General features: G+C 50.5%; 1 protein-coding gene across 1 annotated transcript; it reads right to left on the bottom strand.

Annotated features, from left to right (window-relative positions):
* Positions 1-2,797: 2,797 nt before the first annotated feature.
* LOC107115753 (serum amyloid P-component-like) lies at positions 2,798-7,982 on the bottom strand. Its single transcript, XM_015417516.1, has 2 exons — positions 7,766-7,982; positions 2,798-3,495 (listed from the first exon to the last, which is right to left on the bottom strand). Exons 1-2 carry the CDS (start codon positions 7,821-7,823, stop codon positions 2,891-2,893), a joined length of 663 nt encoding a protein of 220 aa, XP_015273002.1. The 5' UTR covers positions 7,824-7,982; the 3' UTR covers positions 2,798-2,890.
* Positions 7,983-9,792: the final 1,810 nt, after the last annotated feature.

The following is a 9,792-nucleotide window of genomic DNA, read 5'->3' as shown; positions in this document are numbered from 1 at the left end:
ATATGCTAATGAGTAATGCTAATGAGTTCCCCTAGCTCTTTTTCTACGAAATGACCCCTGCCTGCAAGGATGTGGTGCCAGGGATTCCACCCTCCAAAGTTGAATTTTTTTTTTCAGGGGAACTAATATCAGGAGATTTATTGTAATTCCGGGAGAATTCCAGGCCACATCTGTTTTGTTTTTAACAAAACAAAGCAAGACATTTGGGAAGGGAATCTGGTCAGGTGCCAAGATCTCGCCCACCTCTGGCCTTACACAGCTGTATACTTGCAATAGACATAAGACAATGTTCTGGCTTTCGAGACCTTTGTTTTGCAACTAGCAGACAAAATGTGCTCATTGGGGTCACTTGAGGGTCACCCTGTTTGGCTCCTTGAGATAACAGATGGTTGGAGTTCTGCTGCAACAGCAGGGTAGGCCTCGCCCTCTTCCACAGAAATGAACTAGAACACCAGTGCTCAACTATATCTGAAACATTATCTCATGGTTGCATTCAACACTGGGTGAGCCCAGCTCCTTGAGTGGTGGCAGGAGAAACCTTGTTTTAGCAATGGCCATTGCGTTGCCCAAATGGGCTCATTGCCTGGTGTGCTAAAGCCCAATAATGAACACAGCCAGTTGGGGTTTTAAAAGCAGACAGAAGATTTATTGCAGTAAACGGAGACTCTCGGGATAGCAGAAAGATTTTTAAGAAGTCCGCCTTTTTGGTTAACATGAGCTGTTTTATACCATGAAAGAAGCAGTTTTCAGGCATGCGCAGATGCCTTTGTTACATCATAGTTGTTTGAGTTCCTATATACCTATTTAAGGTTTATCATAACTAAGAAGAAGAAGAGTTGGATTTATAGCCCGCCCTTCACTCGGAGTCTCAGAGCAGCTTACAATCTCCTTCCCTTCCTCTCCCCCCACAACAGACACCCTGTGAGGTAGGTGGGGCTGAGAGAGCTCTTTTGAGAACTGCTCGTGAGAGCTCTGAGAGAACTTGTGACTGACCCAAGGTCACCCAGCTGGCTGCATGTGAAGGAGGGGAAATCAAAACTGGTTCTCCAGATTAGAGTCCGCCACTCTTAACCACTACCCCAAACTGACAGACATTTCACCATAAAAGTGGTTTTGAACTTTACATCATAGTCATTTGATTTCCTGTATACATATATAAGGTTTATCATAGCTAAGCAGGTGCATTAGACAGATATTTTGCCATACAAGTGCTTTTGACCTTTACATCATAGGACCTTTACATCATCGCATGACCGTCGCTTCTGGGGAAAACCCAGCAGTATTAGTTCTTTCTAGGAATCAATGGAAACATAGGCCTTTACCAGCTATTCCTAGAGATGTGTGATGTCACTTCCAGGTTCTTACAGAAGTGACATCATATTGATAGCTGCCGCCCATGTCCCGGCCCCCAGGACTCCCCCAGTTGCCTGGTAACCCTAATTCAACATCCAATCCTGCTTAATTTTTAGTAACCGGGATAAAGAGAAACTTGCTGGCCAATGGTCTATCACGTTTAGCATTTTGTGTCCCAGACAGAGGTCATTTCGGGGGGGATCGCGGGGGATCGCAGTTCCCCCAGGTGAGGTACGGGGGGCGGGGCACATGACGAAGCCCCGCCCCCCACTTCCGGCCGCCCCGCTTCCGGCCCTCATTCAGCCAGGAGGCAGGAGAAGAGGGAGGGTAAGTTGCTTCCTCCCTGCCTCTCCCCACCCCTGCCTGCCTGGGGCCAGGGAGGGCCTTTGCGGGGCTTCCTTGCACTCCCACCGGCCTTGCAGGTCCACCGCCAGGCCTCTCATGGGGCTCGGCAGTGGAGCTGCAAGGCCGGCAGCCAGGACCGTTGGGGGCGGGGTGTGTGGCCTTATGACATTCGTCCGGTGATGTCAGGGGGTGTGGCCTTATGACACACTTCTGGTGATGTTAGGGGGTGTGGCATATGCTAATGAGTTATGCTAATGAGTTCCCCTAGCTCTTTTTCTATTAAACGACCCCAGGTCCCAGAGTGGCCTTAGAGATGCTACCCACAAACCCACAGGATATGAATGAATTCACCAGCACTTTCTGAACACTGGCTGCTGTTACTCTGTCGTGTACTGGTTCTGTGCATGGAAGATCCATTTAGCTACCATAGCCTAGTAGCTGAAATGTTTAGTACCAATTAGTCTTGCGACTATGCTCAAAAGTAGCAACTTGACGGGTCACCGGTGGTAAAATTGAAGCTGGGTGACTAACCAGAGAAGCTTCTGGAAGAGGGGTTTTGCTATTGTTTCTATACAGGTTTAACTAATATAAGCATACATAATCACGTGGGTTAGGGTTGCCAACTCTGGGCTGGAATATTTCTGGAGATTTGGGGGTGGAGCCTTGAGAGGGCAGGGTTTAGGAGGGGAGGGGTTTCAGGGGGTTATAATGCCACCTCCAAAGCAACCATTTTCTCCAGGGAAACTGATCTGTTGTCTGGGGAGCAGCTGTAATTTTGGGAGACCTCCAAGCCCGACCTGGAGGTTGGCAACTAGGGTTGCCACCTTTGGGTTGGAAAATACCTGGAGATTTTGAGGGTGGAGCCTGGGGAGAGCAGGATTTGGGGGAGAAGCTCAGTAGGGATACCTCTATGAAGTCCACCCTCCGAAGCAGCCATTGTCTCCAGGGGAACTTATCTTGGTTGTCTGGAGATAAACCCTGATAGTGGGAGATCTCCAGGTTTCACCTGGAGGTTGGCAACCCTATGGTAGACTAGTATTTTTCTTTTTAGGTTGGCACTGGTATTTCTGGCCACTGTGTGATACAGAGCGTTGGACTGGATGGGCCTTTGGCCTGATCCAACATCGGCGTCTCTGATGTTCTTATGATTTTTGTGGGTTTATTTGCAAGACTGGATCTTCACACCGTCCCGTTATCGTAGCCTAGCCTTGACTATCACGTCACCCTTGATTTCATACTGCAGGTTCTTCCACCCCAGAGTACAGCTGGGAAGCTGAAAATCCTGGTAGGCTGACCTCATCTTATGAGGTGAAAGAAGGAAGTCCCACATATAGACATCAGCCAGTTCTCCCGAGAAGGAGTTGTACGAGTCGGCTGAACCCCCGTAATGGTCTTGCTCTTGGCCTAAGAGGATAAACGCTTCTGCGGGAACCGTGTGACCTTTCTTCAGCCCCTTCCGCGGCCAGGGCTTCCCGTTCATCCAAAATTCGACAGTCCCCGTGGCTGATTCCCAGGCAACGCAGACGTGTTCCCAGATTAGGGGATCCTCTGGGACTCTGAAGAATACATATTCTCCCCCCACAAAGACTCGGTATTCTCCCGGCTTGGGCTTGAAAATGAGGATCTCGTTGTCCTCGGAATGTGTGGCGTAAGAGAAGAGGCCGTAGGGCCGAGTCAGGTCCGTGTAGGATCGCAGGCAAACGGTGAAATTCTGCAGTGGTTCTTTCGGCTGGGGCTTAAGGACGACGTAGTCTTCGCTGGGCTCGTTGCGGAAAAGAAAGACCTTTCTAGACAAGTCTGCGAGAAGAGACAGAGAGACGGGGTTGCCACCATTTCTATCCTGGCAAGGTTCTTGAGCATTTTTTAATTACATCTCGAGTTGTCAGCACCGGGTTGGGGATAGGGTCGTCAGGTCTGGGTTGCAAAATACCTGGAGACTTTGGGGATGGATCTGGGAGAGGGTGGGGTTTGGGAAGGGGAGGGGCCTCAGCATGGTGCCATGCCACAGAGTCCACCCTTCAAAGCAGCCTTCTCCAGGGTTGTATAAATATATAACGGTAATGCAGTGAAAGCAAGTTTGATACAAAATCACAGCACCAAGGCTGTAGCACTGTGTAAAAAATACAGATGGACATGTAAAGTCTTAAAAATAATCTATTTCAAAGTTTATAAACAACTAACATTTAATGCTTTCGTACATATTCAAATATGGTCCACATGGGACTCCTTAAACAGCTTAAATACATTAGAATACAGCCAAACTCTCTTTGTGAACAGTCAAGGTCTTCTTGTGGCTAATAGATTCATACACATATTCAATATGGTCCAATATGAATGTATTAAATGTTAGTTGTTTATAAACTTGGGTCTTTACATGCCCATCTGTATTTTTTACACCGTGCTACAGCCTTAGTGCTGTCATTTTGTACCAATTTTTCTCCAGGGTAGCTGATCTCTGTCAGCTGGAGATCAGTTGTAAAAGTGGGAGATCTCCAGGCCCCACCTGGAGGCTGGCAACCCTAGTTGGGAAATTCCTGGAGATTTTTTTTGGGGGGTGAAGCCTCAGGAGGGTGGGGATTGGGTTAGGGGAGGGGAGAGACCTCGGCAGGGATGTGGTGCCAGTGAGTGCACCCTGATCCAGATTCACTTTGGGACATATTCTGAATGATCTGGGGTCTGGTCCAATGCGGATCCATGTACACAGGGGTTATTTCGTAGAAAAAGAGGTGCAGGAGCTCATTAGCATAACTCATTAGCATAACTTATTTGCATGTGCCACACCCCCTGACATCACCGGAAGTGTGTCAGAAGAAGGCAACACCCACTGCTCAGGTGCCACTGGACTGTTTTGGATTGCTAGCTATTGGGGCGGGGGGGAACATGCATATCTGTCCTCGCAGAGGAGGGAGAGCTTGTACCTGAATAAAACTTAGTCTTAAAGGTGCCACTGGACTGTTTTGGATTGCTAGCTATGGGGGGGGTATCTGCCCTCACAGAGGAGGGAGCTTGTACCTGAAGGTGGGCAGGGGGGGGGGCTCTGCAATTTACCTGGCTGCTTCTTCTTCCCCGTGGCCCAACTGAGGGCTGCTGGGAGCAGGGGTGGGGATTGTTGCATGTGCCCGCCCCCCTGGGCTCCTTACTGCCGGAGCGCCACTCCTGTGCGCTCCCGCAGGAAATGACCCCTGCATGTACACTGGGCTCCCAAAGTATTGCACATTCTAGTTAGTGGGATATGAAAAGCTAGGCCAACTCCCAAATCCAGTTTGGGAAACTCCTGGAGGTTTGGGGTAGACCCTGGGGAGGGAAGAGGCCAAGGAGGAGAGGGATCCCAGCAGGGTATGGTTCCATAGAGTTTGCCCACAGAAGCTCCCTTTTCCTCTAACTGATCTCTGGACACCAGTTGTCATTCCCAGAGATCTCCAGAGTCCACCTGGAAGTTGGCAACCTGGGTTTCATAACTAGCAGACATTCATTAGGTGAAGTGTTTCTATGTCTGTGCTGGGGAAAGAATCTGAGCCTGTTGCAAGAATTCAGTGCAGGTGGGGGCCCCCATGACAGGGCAAACAACACCCCCGATGCCATTCTGGCTCTGGAAAACTGCATGGGATTGAAGGCAAGAGCATCACCTCCCGATGAAGAAGAAGAAGAGATTGGATTTATACCCCGCCCTTCACTACCCAAAGGAGCCTCACAGAGCGGTTTACAAACTCCTTTCCCTTTCCCTTCCCACAACAGACACCCTGTGAGGTAGGTGGGGCCGAGAGAGCTCTTGACAGAAACTGCTCTTTTTCAAGGACAGCTCTTATCAGAACTACGGCTTGCCCAAGGTCATCCAGCAGGTGCAAGTGGAGGAGTGGGGAATCAAACCCGGTTCCCCCAGATTAGAGTCCGCGCACTTAACCACTACACCAAACTGGCTCCAAACTGGGCCCCCGCAGTGTTTTTAAATGGCGTTCCCACTGGCAGCTCGGAGTTGCAATGTGACTGTCCATGTAATGTGCAAGTTTGGCTGTAACAATAGCAATTGACTGGACTACCTTTCATGAAGTCGACAAATCCCCTTTCAAAGACCCCTTGAGCCCCTGGTCGGTACCACATTACGTGGAAGCAAATCCCACTAATTGAACTGCACATCTGGTTGGAATCTACCACCCATCCATTTCACTGGTTACCCAAAGGCATTCTAGAGTTTGAGAAGGGGGAAATTAATCCTGTCTAGTTTCTCGCTCCATGCACGCATCTTATAAACCCGCCTTGCATCCATCTCTTCTCTTTCAAAACCCCCAAATTCCCACCCGTTCTGTCTCAAAGATCGAGTTGGGAGGAGTTGGGGCCGAGAGACAGAGCGTCTGCTTTGCCAGATTCATTTCCCCACATCTCCAGTTTAAAGGATCTTCAGTAACAGATACTAGGAGTGATTCTTCTTTGCCTAATGAGATCCTGGAGAGCAACTGCTAGTAGAAGTAGAAAACACTGAGCAAAACAGACGAATGCTGTAAAGCTCCAACATGGTGCCCGTGGACACGATGGTGCCCACCCCCCTATTCCTCCTGGCACACGTCAATCTTTTCAGAAAGTGGCCGAGGCTGCTATTACCTACCGCTCTCATTCAAATGAAACCGTTTCCCATGGCTGCAAGGGCAGCAGCCATTTTGGGGTTGGCTCAGCCTCCTGTGGCAGACATTTTAGAGTGGTGCTTGCCACCCCTGCTCAAACTTCCAGAGGTGTCCACAGGTGCTCAAAAAAGCTGGGGACCCCTGCTATAGCAGCAACTTCATTTGTTCCATTTCCAGTCCTGGTTTGGCGGGTCAGGTCTAGATTTAGGTATCCAGTCCTCGGTTGGCGTAGACAGCGTATCTTTAGCTACTGAAGAAAGTAGGAGGGGTTGGGGTTTTTTAAACCTGTTTAATAAACAAAAGCTATCCGTATATTTCTTTTTCATCCCCTTGTACAGCAACACAGTCAAAAGAGAAGAGCTGCAAATACAGTATGCATGTGGGAGATCCCAGGTTCGATCTCTGGCACCTCTATGTCAACGATCTCAGGTGACAGTTCCTGAGAAAGACCTTTCAATGCCAGTCAGCATAGATAATATACTGAGCTAGATGGCCCCATGGTTGGACTCATATGTTTCACTCTCTCTGCACCACTGATTAACCTTCCTCCCTGCTATCTATCCCCCACACACACTCTGAAGAAGACGAAAGAAGAAGGAGTTGGATTTATACCCCCACCCTTCACTCGGAGTCTCAGATTGGCTTACAATCTCCTTCCCTTCCTCTCCCCACAACAGACACCCTGTGAGGTAGGTGGGGGCCGGGAGAGTTCTGAGAGAACTGCTTGTGAGAGAACAGCTCTGAGAGAACTGTGACTGACCCAAGGTCATTCAGCTGGCTGCATGTGGAGGAGTGGGGAATCAAACCCGGTTCTCCAGATTAGAGTCCGTTGCTCTCAACCGCTACACCAAACTGGCTCTTGAGAGGTCTCCGGAGGTGTTTCTTGCAACCCGTTGAGGGAAACACACAGACAATTGTGCTTCCAAGAGAGAAAATAGCATCTTTGGGTTGCCGTTTTAGGAAGGATAGTGTGAAGCCAGAGGAATTCTAGTTTGGGGAAGCTGCCTGGGGGCAAGGGCTACCCTCTTCTACCAGGCAACAGCTACAACCGCTATTTACCTGTTAAAATCACCTTACAGATCCATTCATGATCCCCTCACATTCCCTCCAGTTTGACTCTCCCTCACAGTGTTAACCAGTACTGCTAAAACCCTTCCAAGCCAACTGCTAAGATGCAGTCAGACGTATCATTTTTCTGAGAAGCCCCATTAATTCAGACCTGCAACCTGCAAGCGCAATGCCTTAATTCCAGAGGAAAATGTACTTTGCACATGTTCAGATAGCCACATCCCGCCACCTCTCAATGTCTGCTATGGACTTGCTAAGACTCCTTGGCCCAGAAAATCATCCTGTGGCTGAACTCCACCTCAAATTTTGCTTCCGGAGCCCCACACCCCCACACCCCTCTGGCCCTCAACCACCTTGAAAAACAAGACAACTCAGCTGCTCACCTTCTTGGGCAGAGACGGCTGAAAGAACAGGCAAGACGAGGAGGAAGGAAACCCACATCTTCAGGGGTCGTGAAGAGAAACGGGCTGGAAGCGGCAGAGAAGCTGGATCGATAGTGGCAAGGCGAAACAGCAGTCTGGTTCTGAAATCGGTAGCACCCCTTTCCCAATAATGAGGCCTTGAGGGTGACAGCTAAATTTATGCCTGCACTGAAATGGGCGGTGATGGAGGGGTGTGTGTGCATGTGGAGGGGGTGGGGATGGAACTTATCATTCTCCTTTGAGAATTTGCAGCTGCTTTGGGGAAGGGGGGGTGGTTACTGCTCCTTAACTCCTTCCTTTACATGGCAAATTCTAGAGCTGAAATTTTCACAAACCTGAAACTTGTCAGGGCTCTTTTTGTAGAAAAAGCCCAGCAGGAACTCATTAGCATAATAGGCCACACCCAACAGCAGGAACTCATTAGCATATTGGGCCACACCTCTGACAGCATGGCTCATTAGCACATTAGGCCGCACCCCCATGTTACCAGAAGTGTGGTTATCCAGCCACACCCACCTTTTGCTTGTTATTCTGTTTACCTTGTTTGTTGTCAAAACCCAGGGCCTTTTTTTGTAGCAGGAACTCCTTTGCATGTTAGGCCACACACCCCTAATTGTAGCCAATCCTAATGAGTTTCTGCTGCTGGGTGTGGCCTATTATGCTAATGAGTTCCTGCTGGGCATGGCCAACTTGGGAGCCAGCCGGAACTCCGTTCCTCTGTGCGTTCCTGCCCAAAAATAGCCCTGGGAAGTATTAAGGGATTCGAATCCAACTCTTTCAGCACAACACGTCCCAGGTTTCCTCAGGGCTGGAAAGGGCTGGAAAGGGCTGGCGGGAGGAGGGGAACCTGGGACACCCCCACAGTCGTTGAATCCTCAGATCACTGGGCCCAGCCGGCGTGGTGTCGTGGTTAGAAGACTGGACTAGGTCCAGGGAGGCCTGGAATCGAATCTCTACTCTGCCACAGGGGATTAAGGCACCTTATGTTGTTCTTCCTCCTCCATTTTATCCTCACAACAACCCTGTGGAGTAGCTTAGGCTGAGAGAGAGTGGCAGGGTTGCCAACTCTGGATCTGGAAATGCCTGGGGATCCGAGGGTGAAGCCTGGGAAGGTGGGGTTTAGGGAGGGGAGAGGCCTTGGTAGGATCTAATCCCACGCGGTCCAGCTTTAGGGTGGCCAGGTCCTCCATAAAGGATGGGGTGCGCGTAGGGTTGCCAAGTCCTTGCTGCATGTAGAGTGGGGGACTCCAGCGCTGCTTCGGGAGTCCGTGCGGGCGAAGCACGCACGCGCCACAATTACGTCACCCGGAAGTGACACAACCATGTCGGGCACACCGGGGGCGGGGCCACAATCAACCAAGGGGAAACCATAGAGTTTTCCCTCGGATGACCGCGGCCCCGCCCCCAATGCACCTGACGCGACTGAGTCACTTCCGGGTGACGTGCTGACGCTGGGCACGTCGTGTGCTTTGGGGGTGGGGTTCCCTCCAGGGCCCGATCCACCGCCGGCGGGTAACGGGCCTCTCGGGCGGGGATTTCCCCGCCCCCGGGGGGACTTGGCAAGCCTAGGTGCGTGGGGGTGTGTGTGTAGGCCGGCAGGGCTCTTTTTGTAGCAGGGACTCCTTTGCATATTAGGCGACACACCCCTAATGTAGCCAATCCTCCAAGAGCTTACAGAACTCTTCTTACAGGGGCTACTGTAAGCTCTTGGAGGATCGGGTACATTAGGGGTGTGTCGCCTAATATGCAAAGGAGTTCTTGCTACAAAAAGAGCCAGATCCAGGTTGGGAAGCTCCTGGAGATTTGGGGGTGGAGCTTGGGGAGGACAGGGACCTCAGTGGGGGTATATTGCCATAGAGTCCACCCTCCAAAGCATCCATTTTTCTCCAGGGGAACTGATCTCTGAAGTCTGGAGATGAGCTGTAATTCCAGGGGATCCCCAGGCCCCGCCTGGAGGCTGGCATCCCTATCCACCTTCCAAAGCAGCC

The sequence above is a fragment of the Gekko japonicus genome, unplaced genomic scaffold, assembly GCF_001447785.1.
Source record: "Gekko japonicus isolate JY-2015 unplaced genomic scaffold, Gekko_japonicus_V1.1 scaffold4256, whole genome shotgun sequence".
In the NCBI taxonomy this organism is placed as follows: domain Eukaryota; kingdom Metazoa; phylum Chordata; class Lepidosauria; order Squamata; family Gekkonidae; genus Gekko; species Gekko japonicus.
The sequence above is the reverse complement of the archived record's forward strand: the minus strand, read 5'-3'. Positions and strand labels throughout refer to the sequence as shown.

Excerpts from the sequence above, each read along its gene's own strand:
- LOC107115753 (XM_015417516.1), bottom strand. The coding sequence starts at position 7,823 with ATGTGGGTTTCCTTCCTCCTCGTCTTGCCTGTTCTTTCAGCCGTCTCT. Across the intron at positions 3,496-7,765 it reads AGCCGTCTCTGCCCAAGAAG|ACTTGTCTAGAAAGGTCTTT; the intron begins GTGAGCAGCTGA and ends CTCTTCTCGCAG.